Source organism: Passer domesticus, chromosome 5 (genome assembly GCF_036417665.1).
Source record: "Passer domesticus isolate bPasDom1 chromosome 5, bPasDom1.hap1, whole genome shotgun sequence".
Lineage (NCBI taxonomy): Eukaryota > Metazoa > Chordata > Aves > Passeriformes > Passeridae > Passer > Passer domesticus.
The window spans coordinates 80,473,333-80,486,548 of NC_087478.1; the positions used below are offsets into that span (position 1 = coordinate 80,473,333).

At 36.5% G+C, this 13,216-nt stretch overlaps 1 protein-coding gene across 2 annotated transcripts in view; it reads right to left on the reverse strand.

Moving 5' to 3' along the window:
- The window catches only part of PLCZ1 (phospholipase C zeta 1), a 45,204-nt gene that overhangs the window by 12,973 nt on the left and 19,015 nt on the right, over positions 1-13,216 (reverse strand). Inside the window, exons 7-9 of one of the 2 annotated variants that reach the window (XM_064421396.1) lie at positions 9,379-9,600; positions 7,134-7,290; positions 4,916-5,032 (exon numbers count right to left, since the gene is read on the reverse strand). In XM_064421396.1, coding sequence (XP_064277466.1) covers positions 4,916-5,032; positions 7,134-7,290; positions 9,379-9,600 — 496 coding nt within the window. The remainder of the gene's footprint in view (positions 1-4,915; positions 5,033-7,133; positions 7,291-9,378; positions 9,601-13,216) is intronic. The other variant, XM_064421397.1, reaches the window with a different exon arrangement.

Consider the following 13,216-nt stretch of genomic DNA (forward strand, 5'->3'; position numbering starts at 1 on the left):
AAGGGGGAAGGGCTTCAAGGAGAAAGAGAGTAAACCTGTGAATAGGTGAGACCCCACACAAGGACTTTGGTCAACCAGACCAAAAATAAAGAAAATAAATCCTTTTTTTCTACCACAAATAAAAAGTATACAATGATTTGCTCCCTTACAATACAGAGCAAGCTTCTACGGACAGTAAAAATTTTGGCATACAAAGTCTCACCACCTCTCTTCCTGGCAAAAAAAAAAAAATCAGAAAATCAAACTGTCATTTTTTTCCCTCCCCTAACAGACTCCAAATTTTATTAAGCTTAATGATCATTTCTGGCTTTATTTTTCACCAACATATTTTGAAATGGTTGTTTTTATGCTACAGAAACTTGATTTATGAATGAATTACAACATGAGGGAGGAGGAGGGACTGCTCCTCTGAGAACTGAATAAATGTAGAACTGTGACATAACATGCTTATAATGCCTTTTTTGTATTGTCTCTGGGCCAATTTAATACTGTGGCTCCAAAGATACTGTCAAAAGAAATGTGAAAAATTCAGTCATACAGTTCATAATTGCTGACATTGTTCCTACTTAATTACAAGTGGTTCTACTAGAAAAAAGATGTCAGGTGATTAAGAGTCATCCATTGTCCAAGTATATCTGCAAAAGGTTTAAATAAGGATTGTCTCTTGTGAGGTGCTCGTGGGAAAAGTACCTAAAGCATTTCTGATAAATTATCAGATCTAAACATCTAAATTGATTTTTGCTATCTAATTAATGTGTCAGTCTGAAAGTCACAATTTAGTGTAAGTCAGAGCATCTTTCGGTTGTCATTTGACCAGTTTTATACCTGAAAATTTTCCAAAATAATTTTAAAAATTTGTTTAACTTGTGATTGTTGGCAGAACAGTGAATATTATCAACTTCCCTTTCCTGTTTTAGTCTGAGTCATTGACAGGTTTAGAAGAAGATCTGCAAGGACTTCAGAAACAATTGTGTCCTACAATTTTTTTCCCCCATCTTCTTTTAAAATTTATTAGACTCCACATAAATTATTTACTATTCTATTGGTTGTCTGCAGTGAAGACAGCTGGAAAAACTGATAAAATGGAATTTCAATGTTTCTTTGCTTTTAAGTGAAATTCCAGTATCTATTACACACACCAAAAACTGCCTAAAAACAAGCAGGCTGCAGAGTAGCCCAAAAGCTTTTCCATAAACCTGGCAGCAGACACATTTCTGCAGAAGAAACATGAAACCTTCATTAAAAATGACTCCCAGCATTTGGAACCATTCCAAAGGAAAGCTGAGTGCATTTGGAGAGCTTCATCTGTTGAATCATATTGTCCCACCTATCTTGTAGATGTCTACACTTGAATTAGCTGTACCACTTCACTCTTACTGAGGATCAAATCAGTGAAGTTCAAGGGACAACTTTAAAAAAAAGAAAGTGTTCCTCTAGTTTTCACTTCCTAAGGAGGAAATTTTGGGCTATTAAAGCCAGTAGAAGCCAGCAATAATATAGTTATTGACACAGCACCCAAGCAGGGTCAGATTTGAGCCATTTTGATTTGCACAGGTGAGGCATACAAAAATTTGGTTGCTTCAGAGATTTAAATCAGAACTAATTAGAGAGTTCTCTATCATGCCTCTTTTCATGCATTATTTTTTAGCATATTTTGTCATATTATTGCACACAAGATTGAGCCACAAAACAGATGTGACAAAATTGCCAAGCTGCATTTCAGTGTCACAGGCCAAAACAAAACTTACAGTAAGAAAAAACCCATCATCCAAGTACAACTTTCACAGCAGCATATAAATTTCATGCACACTCCAAAAAGCATATATGGGATCTTCTGAAACAAAATTCTGTACCTGCCACACTGTGGCTTTCTCCTGTATCTTATGACATGCAATGGTCATTCCTGTAGAGTGCTTTGATGCATTTATAACATTTCCTACTGCAAGTAAATGCCATATTCAAAAGGACATTTGTCTCATTTTTTGTTTTCACTGAGGCTCTCTTTTGTTTCAGATTTTTTTGTTATTTTCCTCAGTTGATATAAAACAACTGATATCCGTTTATTTAAATAACTGTCCTGAGTTTTCTTTCCCTGCATAAATCTTTTCATTTCATTTTATTTACTACAGAAAAAGGAGACATGGATGCACCAAACCAGTTCTTTCCAGTGCCTCACTGCAGCTGTATGCAGAAGGCATACTAATTTTCACAGACTATGAAAAGTGTGGGTTTTTTTCACAAAACCTCCTGTTCTTATGAGTCTCCATTTTCAGAGCATGGACAGGGAGAGCACCGTGATATCCAAAAGCTATTTTGTGGAAACTCTGTACTTTTCAGTGAGGTTTTTAACTTGCCTTCCTCTGGAAATTAGGTTTACACAATTACATGTCTTGTCCTCAGCCCCAACAAATCTTGAGCCTGTTGGACCGTTTCATCCTGCTTTAGCTGAGTGCCAGCCTGCTCCAAGTTAATATGTTCCAAGCAATTTAGAGAAAATTGCTGGCAAGGTACAGGAGAGAGACTGTTTTGGGTCCATCACTAAAGGGAAGTGAAGGAATAACTCAATTCTCATAATTACAAGCTGCAGAGGCCTGGCAGGCAGTATTATATGTAGGTTTGAACAAAACTTACTATATTTTCTTTGCCCAGCCAGAAAAAGTTATGGATGTTAAAAGAACTTGAAGGCAAGCTTGCAGGTGTGGGGAGGAGGAGGGAGTTGAGAAGAGGAATAGGTGGCATAGGGAAAACCTGATTCCTTTGAAGAGATTTAGTGAAGTGGTAGAAGGGATCTGGAGGGATCTCCTCTGTGCATGGGGTGTAAAGTACAAATGCAGGGTGTGTAAAGTACACGCAAAAGTGTGTGAATTATAGAGACATGGGACAGACACAAAAAATCAAAACTCTGTGTTAAATCAGTGGAAGGACATCAGCAGAATATTCACTGCGATACACTCACTTTGGGAGTTGCATTGTGAAGAGCAGCTATATTTCTGCCAAACAGTTATCTAAAGCAGATTAGGGAATTAAGAATAGATCTAACGTAGCTTGGAAATTATATATGTGGAGAATTGTTTCTAATCAGCCCATTCCCATGTGAAAAATGGAGGGGTTTTTAAGTGAACATGCAAATGAAGTGACCAAGAGGGCAGATCTAACCACTTCCTGCATATTTTTAATTCTTCCAGGAAGGGGCCCAAACCCCCTATGCACCAAAAGTCAGATGCTTTGCCTACTAATGTTTAGAATGACTTCTCATTAAAGTACACTCTGAGTAAACAATCAGTGTAGTAATTTTGAAAGATTTCAGCCCTGTCTGTGATCTAACAAATGGATATTCTTTGCAGAGATAAGTGTGGAGATTTACAGGCCAGAAAGAAAACTAGTAAATTGCATTATGATAAAACTGGGAGATTAATTCAATTTTAAATTAAGGACCTCTGGCTAGTGCTTCCTCTAAGCATGAAACAAACTTACTAGTTTTTAATGGCAATATAGAGTGTAGATAGCAATGATAGCATACAGAGAGTGCAGCACTCCAGGTAAATAATCCAGAAATTACACAAAGTGTGGATGAACCACAAGGACAGAACATAATCAAAACAATTTCACACAGTGGGGTAATGAGAAGATACTTGGATAGTCCAGCCCAAGCCCAGATCTGTACTGCATTTATAAGGACACAGAAACAAGTAAAAATTATACTAAATAGTAATTTTTGTAGTCCTTGTGGAGTTATGTAAAACTCTACCCCATTTTAACAGTCAGGATGGAGAAGGTAACTTGTCAAAGAAGATATATGGGGAGCTGAGAAAGGAAACAAGTGGAAAAGGCAGCCTGGAACAAGGGTGACATAAAGGTGACTCCAGGGCCCTACAGGCAGAGTGAAACCTGTGCCTGTCCTTGGATGAGTGTGCATTTTAACATAACAAGGTGAATCCAAACCTTTCTCCTCAAAACTGGAGCCTACGGCAAAGTGCCCTGCTCACCCCACAGCCTCCCTCAGGTGGCCTTGGCCAAGACTCAAAGACAAGATATATTTGTGGATATAAAAAACAACCCAAAAAAAAACCCCAAAAAAACTATTCTGTTCTACTTTACCTAGGGCTGAAAAAGTTGTAGCAGGCAGACATAGAAAAATATTCTGTAATGAGAATCTTTCAAACTGAAGAACAAACAGATGAAGGTAAAATTGTCTCTAAAGCCATTAAAAAGGACAAAATGCTTACAGGTAAGAGGTTTTTCAAAGTCTGTTGGGTATAGAAGTCATGCCATGCTTATTTTTAACAAATTCAAAGTAATAACTTTCAACGAAGAGAAGCAGAAATAATCATTATTTTGTTGCTCAGGAAACAAATATGTTTTGCACTGGGAATTAAGATGCTAAATATATGTTGCATTTATAAAGGCTGGAGGCTCCCAGCAGAACCTGGGTGTGGTGCTGACCAAGAAGGTTTGAATGTTTCCTTGTGCAGCATATCCTGTTCTGGGGATTTTTGGCACTACTGTCAATTGTTGTGCTCACATCTGCACCTGTGTCACTCAAGTCACAGGAGCCACTGAAAACCCAGAGACCCTTCAGAAGAAGCTTCCATTGCTGTAATGGCAGCTTAAAAATGCTGAATCAGTGCCTTTCTTAATATCCAACTCAAAATGTTTTTAAAAGACATTAATAAAATATAATACATTCAAAATCTGGATAAGAGACAGCTATTCAACACAAGGTGATATTTACAATTACCAGGGATGAAAAACTAATGGGATATGTGAGTTGAAGGAAAATTTTATGTAACAAAAAATTAAAATAATGCCACTGGGGGAAAATATACAGTTTATATAAAACCAAAATACTACAGTAAGCAAGAAACTCTTGTACTTTTAAAACCTAGACTGCAATAGTGTCTGCAAGGATACATACCCATTTGACACCCTATATTCCAGAACTCTTGAGGATTATAATTTGAAGACCTCATTCTTGATCCTTTGGGGTAAATTCTTGTAATAAATCTTGTAGTATGTGAAATAAACTGGCTAGCTGATAAACAGAAGGATAAAGTCTTGGTAAGAAAACCTTTTTTATTAAAGAGGTCCAATTTGAATAAATAATGAAAATGCAGTAATTTGATCCAGCAATTTTTTACACAATATTATATCAATGCATTCTATTTTAACATTAATATATGGACCACTCTGAGCTATGCCTAAAATCTTATTTTGAAACCTTAATATTTTCTATGTATTTGTATCTGACAATATTTCTGTATATAGTGCAGACTTTTGTGAGAAGTTCATTAACCAAAAATCATTTCTTCACTGAAATATTCTGTTTCTTCAACTTTTTACGGGGTAATTATATGATTTCCACACTAAAGCCCACTGTGTCCTCATGGGAAACTAAGACACAGAACAGGAAACTGCACAAAAGTTTCCTCATTCTATAGTAGCTCAAAATGAAAAAAAAAAAAATATAATCTCTAGATGATCTTGGCTTGTTTGCTGTTAGGAGGATTAAATAAACTTACTCCATAATATTAAGACCAAGGAAGAGCATATTTTTAAAAGCCATTTGAATTATTGAAATATAAGCCTCAGAAGATGTTAGCTATTAATGAACATTGGTTTTCCTTCTGCTGGCTGTGTTCCCTCCTTTCTTATATGCAGGCATAGACTGCATAGAGGTGGGGAGCTTCAGATGACTTCTATCTACACGATTCCTTTTAGTTATTAAAAAAAATCTATATTTCCACAGTCATCTCTCAGATCTGTTCCATTCTCCTCTCATCTCATCATTTTTTGTTTGTTTAGGGTATTTGTTTGATTGGTTTTGGTTTGTTGCTTGGGGGTGGGTTTTTTTTTGAGAGGGGGGATCTTATAGAACTGCTTTTATATTCCCTAGAGTGCTAGAGGCACAGAGAGGGCTCTCTGTGGATGGCTGGAAAACCCTACTTTTCGATGCTGTTCAGCGTCATTCACCTCACCAGGCACTGAAGCACCTCCACAAAGTGGGTGGCTGGCAGCAGGGCTGGCCCCGAGTGCATGGGCATGTGGCAGGCTTCATTGTCATTGTCACAGTCAGTGATGCCTGCTCTCCACACACCCCCAGAGCCCTGGGCAGGCAGCTGGAGTTAGAACAGCAGAGGCTGCACTGCAATGCCTGCACCAAATGGAGATGCTCCAACACAGAATGAGTTTGGAATAACCCGGCTTGGCTGGGATGAAAGGTGTGCTCCAGTGGAGCAAACTGCCTGCTCTGGGCTTTATCCATCCCTTCAATGGGGACTCTTATCTGCAGCTCTCACCAAAGCCAGGGGACTGCCAAGGCAGCTCCACTTTCTCAGCCCAGATTTTGGGAAGAGTGGAGGGGAATGTGTCACATTTATATTTTCCAAGAAATCCCTTTGCCCAGGATTTTTCTCTTGGGAAGCTGAGAAGCCTCAGAGAAAAAGGAAAACAATTTTATCTCATTTGCTTCTCCTGTGTTTTTCTCCTTTGGAACGTGTTTGGAGATTGTTTACCCACAGGTGATTGTTTCATTGGATTCAGCTATGAGTTATTTTAACTCAAAGGCCAATTAGGGTCAGGCTGTGTTGGGACTCTGGAGAGAGTCAGGAGTTTTCATTATTATCTTTTTAGCCTTCTCTAAGTATTCTTTCTTTATTCTTTAGTATAGTTTTGTATAATATTCTTTAATATCATATAATATCATTAAATAATAGATTAGCCTTCTGAGAATATGGAGTCAGATTCATCATTCCTTCCTTTCAATGAGGGCACCCCACAAGTACAATAGGGAGGAGTGAAATTTATTCCACACTTTTTCAAGTACTAACTGAAATTCCTAAATGACTTGGTGCAGAACACAATGAATCAAAAGGCAGACATACATTTTGTAGACTGTGTTAATATTTGTTCTATAAAAATACACAGAATTAAAACAAGGTTGTGTTTCAATTTTCCCCACAAAACCAATAGAAATAAAAAAATGCTATGCAAAGGACATTTCTAAAACAATGTTATACAAAGATCCAAATAAAATCAGACAGCAGTTGTTTCATCAAAATTCAACCCTTCCAATGCCTAAGCAGTGAACCACAGCAACAATGTAACTTTTAACTGATTAACTCAAAAGAAATTACCTGAAACTCTTGCAAGTTTTCGTGCTTGACTCTCTCCAATGGAATTATTTTCATAGCACTTCTGATGCTGCTGGGAATGCTCAAAGCTCACAAATTTCTGAGACTTGGTATAAACCACAAGGTCTGACAATGCAAGGGCAATCCTTGTCTTCCTCACCTAACAATCATCAGATGAATAATGGAATAAAAAAGTCACAATATGCATATTTCATTATTATTAATATTAATAATTCACAGAAACAACAATTTTTGATGCATAAAGCAGGAGAATGGACAGTTAATGAATTTAATGAATATGACCTTTAATAGTGAGATTTGATCTACTGAGAGAAAATTGAGATTATTTTGTCCATGTTCATCATAGTAATCATAGGGTGAGTGGAGAAATGCTCCCCAGCAGAATGTTCTTCTGCAAAGCTTAATAGTTTTCCTTCTTCTAAGACTGGTTTGGAGTAGCATCACTTTTCATGGCTTTTAACATTACTCCTTAAAAATATACCTCCAACTTTCTATTTGTAAATATATGAAGTACTAGAAAAGACCAACAGCATAAACTCAACTATAAAATGTAGAATAACAGGAAAATGTTACACTGTGTCAAGCAAATTAGTCAAAGGCATATTCTTCTAAGCATTGTTGTGAAGTCAGAAAAACTCTTCTTGATAAAGGTCGAAAATTCTCTCAACCAAAGTCTTAATTAAGTCTTGCTCCATTACCAAAACAAGCAAAAATTACTGAAATTTTACTGCGGTCTTCTCTCTTACATTGAAGCACTATGTGATCACTTCATTTTCCATAGCATAACTTGTGAGCTAATTGGGGGCAGTAGCCAGCAGAGAGCTGCTGATGCTAATTATGTTTACATTCCATTAAAGCTTCTGAAGTCAAATTCTCATCTGACAAAATAATAGAGATTGCCTCCTCATGGCTCTTAAACTATGCAAAGTTCAAGAGCATTAATTATTCCAGGGCCGTGTCCCACGAGGAGCAATAGGAGTCTACTGCCATGGAAATCCTGAAAAATGCTACTATTGGAAGCAGGAAAAGCCAGCAGCATCACTGGGGTATCTTCTGCAGACTCAAATGCTCTCCCACCCTCCTAAACGTAGGATATCAAGCCATATACTCCAACAGAGTGGGACCCTGGAAACCACTTTCTCTTCTGCCTGTGAATCATGAGCAGATACTTTGTGTTTCTGCCATTTAAGAGTATGTGGAATCCGTTCTTGTCTCTAATATGGGCCTACCAATAAACTCAAAACCTATTGCCTAGAAAGTCAATATTTCCCGTTCAAAGAAGACTCCATCTTTCTTCAGAATTTTTCCTTGCTGTCTCTCCATGTCAGATGGAATGAGAAAAAAGCAAAAAAAAATTCAGCATCAAATTATATTAAAAAAAGAGACACTGCCTCTCAGCAAGAACACTGGGCTCTGAGGAGCCTTGTCAGTTTAGCCACATTCAGGTAATCAGAGCATGATGTGCAAGAGTGACTGGATACTTCAGGTGCTGCCTGACATCTTAAAAAAGTTGAACCCTGATGTTCAACCCTGATGAAACAACAGATTTTCCATGGTAGAGAATTATACTTGGTTAAAAAAAATAATTTCAAGTTGACTTTTGAAAAGGAGATTACACCAAATTTTTACACTTCTTTCAGAAATAGTGCTTAATGTTAAGTCTCTACATGATAAATGTAAAAATACCTCTTCAATTCCAGGTGCTGAAAAATGTTTCAGCACAACCAGGAATGTGCACCTAATTTAACCCAAAAAATCATGGAACAGAAGAAAATAGGGGAATTTAGACTGGTAGACTTTGGGAAGAAATAGTTAACTCTGCCTGTTGTCATCAGGAACTGCTATAAATATTCTCTATACATAGCTGCAGGGGGCCATGGCACCAACAAAACACTTGGGTAACTTCATCTTAACTATACTGTGGTATTGAGCATCTGGGACAAGAACAAGACTTGAAAGAGGAAAATGCAGTTGAAGTTCCAGATGGGAGCACAGGGAGGGGCTGCTTTTTAGTTGGATACTAAAATGTGGTCCAGTCTGACTTTTCTCATAAGAATAGGAAACTCTGAAACCTGCAGCTAAAATGTAATTTCCAAATGCACCGATCTTAGTAATTTTAAAGCTTCTCTTTTAAATTTAGTCTCTATTTTAAGATAATAGAGTCCTTCTTTAAAAAAAAAAAAAGTAAATCTATGTGTTCTCTACATTCAACTGAAGCAAAAGCTACCTTGGATTTCTTTTGAGGTGGGGGTGAAGATCTCCGATCTCTTCTTTTGGAAGGACTCCTGGTTCGAGGAGGTGACATGTCTTCTGGGTAGTCTTCATCAGACTGAATGTCAGAGTCAGACACTTCCTCTGCCTCACCAATATACTCCTCCTCCATCCTGAGCATGCTTTGCTCATGTGTTCCAACTTTTTTATTTTTTATCAGAACTTTGAATTTTAATGCCTGTCGAAAAGAGGTTTAACAATAGTAACTAGAATTATGTAGGTTTTTCATCTCTTGGTATTATTTAACTCATTTTCAAAGTTGTTTATTAAGTATAATAAAGTGAGCTTACAAAATTAAACAAAATAGATATGAGTGAGGCAGAAGCCAAAACCAAATAAACCAAACAGAACCTGGGGATAAAAGTACACAACAGAATGTGACATGAAAGGAACCCCATGACAGGAAAAAAGGCTCTCCACAACAGGCACACAGATGCTGAAAGTATGAAAAGTAGAAAGTTAAGTAAGAGCCAAAGGTGATAGCTAGGCAAGATGTAGAAGGTATGTTTTTTGCTGTGCCTAAATGTAGCCATGATATTTTAGTGAAAAGTCCTCTGTTGGGATTTTTCCTGTCCTGAGGAGCTGAGAGCCTCAGGAAAGACATGTAAACAATAACTATCTGCTGCTGTGGAATGCAACAGGTGAATCTTCCATTGGTCCATGTGGATTGTTTTCAATCAGTGACCAATCACAGCCACCTGTGCCAAGGCTGTGAGCAGTCACAGGACTTTTGTTATTCATTTCCGATTCTATTCTTGTCTTGGTAGCCTTCTGATCTTCTTCTCTCTGTTCTTTTTAGTATAGTTTTAATGTAGTATTTTAATATAATATATAACATAATAAATCAGCCTTCTGATGAAAATGCAGTCAAGCCTCGTGTCCTCACATAAGGGGTCTCAGCCAAAACAACACCTAAATGTCCTTACAGATATATATATTTATCTATATATATATATATACACACACACACTTAAAGATGTGTCTGATGTTAATGAGGAATGTTTTAGGAATGTTTTGATGTACCATTGAAGCTGCAGGAAATTTGTTATTTGATTTTTTGTCTTGTGTACCAAATTAAAAGTTTTGTTTATAACTTGCATTCTTTTACAGTAGATCCTTATGCTGATCTTACCTGGTCAGGGGAACAACAGTTTGGTGATTTTGCCAAGGCAGTTTCTCTGTTTATAAATGGATATCCATAATATATAATGTAAAGGGAAACAGCATCTCTGAATTATACTGATTCTAATAATATGGCTTGCATCTATGCAACAAAATTCTTTGAGTATATATTTCACTTTGATTTACAAAATTATATTAATAGTAAAGCTGCTATTATGTAACAGGCATTCAACTCTACATCTGGACGCAGGAGCTGCCAGTGAGTAACAGGACTTACTTGAATAAAGTGATCCTCAAAAATATTCCTTAAATTTCCTATGCTCTAGTGAAAGGGGAGATTACACTGCTGGGAGTGTGGCAGGAACAGGGAACAAATAATTTCACAGTAAATGAAAGGTAACTGAAATGCTGAGGTTTAAAGTATCCATTAAGTAAATATGAAACATGTGGATGATGAAAACATAAACACCCAAAGTTTTATAATGGAAAACAGAGCCATAGGCAAGGACAGAGACATTCCAGTCATTTCCATTTCTCACAGTCCCCTTATCACTTCAGATCTTGTGTTGGTATTTTGCCAGGGTGCCAGTGGAATGAGACATCCTGTGCCCAATATCTGTCAATGCCATGCCGCTGGAAGGTTTGATTAGCCTCTCTGCACTGGTGACTCAGAATAAAGATGCCCTTTAAGATTTCCTTCATTTCTTATTGATGCACTCTTCTTTTTTTTTTTTTCTTGTGATATTTTCAGAAGAGTTTTTAATATGATGAATGCTACCAGTACTTTTTAAGAGTTCTGATTTGTCTTTTGCTTGTCCACATTTCCCAATATTGAAAAGCAATTCTATCCATCTATTCTATCAGCAATTTTATCTATTTCTATCAGCAAATCTATACCTATCTATCTATCTATCTTCAATTCAATTCTGTCTATCTATTTTGATCTTGTATTTTGTCTTGCCTCACAGGAAGACTTAATTCTACAAATGAAAAAAAAAAAAAAAAAAAAACCAAAACTGGTGTACAGGAGAATAAAAAACTTTCTATGGTTACATTACTGCCTCCTATATGCAAACTTCTTTAAATTAAAAAAGACCATAGAATGAGTGTGTGTAGTTATATAAAAATGGGTCATGATTTTTTAAGTCAGTCTCTAAAATTCTGTTTACAAGCTGTTAGGGAAAACGTAAACACCCTGAGGTAGGAGGAGTATTTTTGAGGTTTTTTTGTTTTGTTTTCTATAAAGATAACATTTTTTAATTACTGCTCTTTTTAGAAACAATCATAAATAATACTCCAGCAATATGAAAATTTGCTAATTTTCAGCCAGAAGCAAATTCCAATAATAGTTACCCCAAATCAATGAAACCCAGTGAAAGTGAAATATAAAGTGAAAAAATGACACACCAAGGATTTTGTCTGAACTTCAAACATCTTCAAAAAAACTTATAACAAATGTATTGTTACAAAATCAATGACTGTGAAATCTGAGCCCTTTAATTGGTAATCAGCACTGTTAAGCATGTGACACCTTTTTCTCTCCATGTCCAAGTCTTGCAAGAGAGTTGAAAAGCCTTTTAATGAGCTGAAACTCTGAGCATTCACTAAAACTTCTCCTTTCTAGTTTTATATGAAAGGCAAAATATGTTAAAAATACATTTGCTGTTTTCTTCTATATAAACTGTAAGCATACTAAAAAATTTAAATATGTAAAACATAATAGGTCTTCCCTAGAGCATAGTGGGACTTCAAGGCTGGCATAAGCAAAAGCCTCAAAGTACAATCAACTGGAACAAATATTTACATAATTAAATGAACAAAACTTTTTTCTTGTACATTCTGGTTAATATGATGTACAACACAAATCAACTGAAGCAATGCCAAGTTTCCAGGACAAAAAATCACAAGCACTTTGAATCAAGCAAACCCACCTATTGATCACTGTGATTATGTAATGTAATGTAATTTTTTTAATATTTGTATCTCAAATCCAGGGTTTATTCCTTACACTCCCCAGAAATGTAAGGAATAAACCCTGGATTTGAGATACAAGTATTAAAAAAATAATAGTTTCTCCTGTTTAAATTTAGCTTGTTGTTCCCCCTTCTCCTCTCCTGACCAGCTGTAGGTGTTTAGTTAGAGGAATATCAAATCCTGAAAATCTTGCTAAATAACAAGGTTAAAAAAACTCTTCTGAGTTTTACATATTCTATTTCAAGAGTTGTGTTGCTGCCTTAAATGCTGATATAGGGTGAAGACGCAGCACCTCCTGTGAAGTCTCACACAGGGAAAGGTTTTGAGACAATGACAAGATTTGTTAAGTACAACTGTTAAAAAAACCCAACACCAGCTGTCTTTAACAATTCAAGAGAATCACACTTAGTGAAGTGTGAATGGATGTCTTTGTGGCAGCCTTATAAATCACAATTATCAAGATACTTTAAATCAATACTACCAGCAATGCCTGAGCTCTGGGCAAACTGATATTAATTATATCAGGAGCAGCATTTTAGCTACCCCACAACAAGTTTTCATACAGCACATTTACCCAACGAGAAGCACCCTACCCTGAAAATTCCACTTCTGTATTGTGCTCTGTAGTAAACTTCAGTCTAGTCCAAGGCTAAACAGCTGTGCTACAGCTGAGATGATATTTTACACAGGCAGCTAAA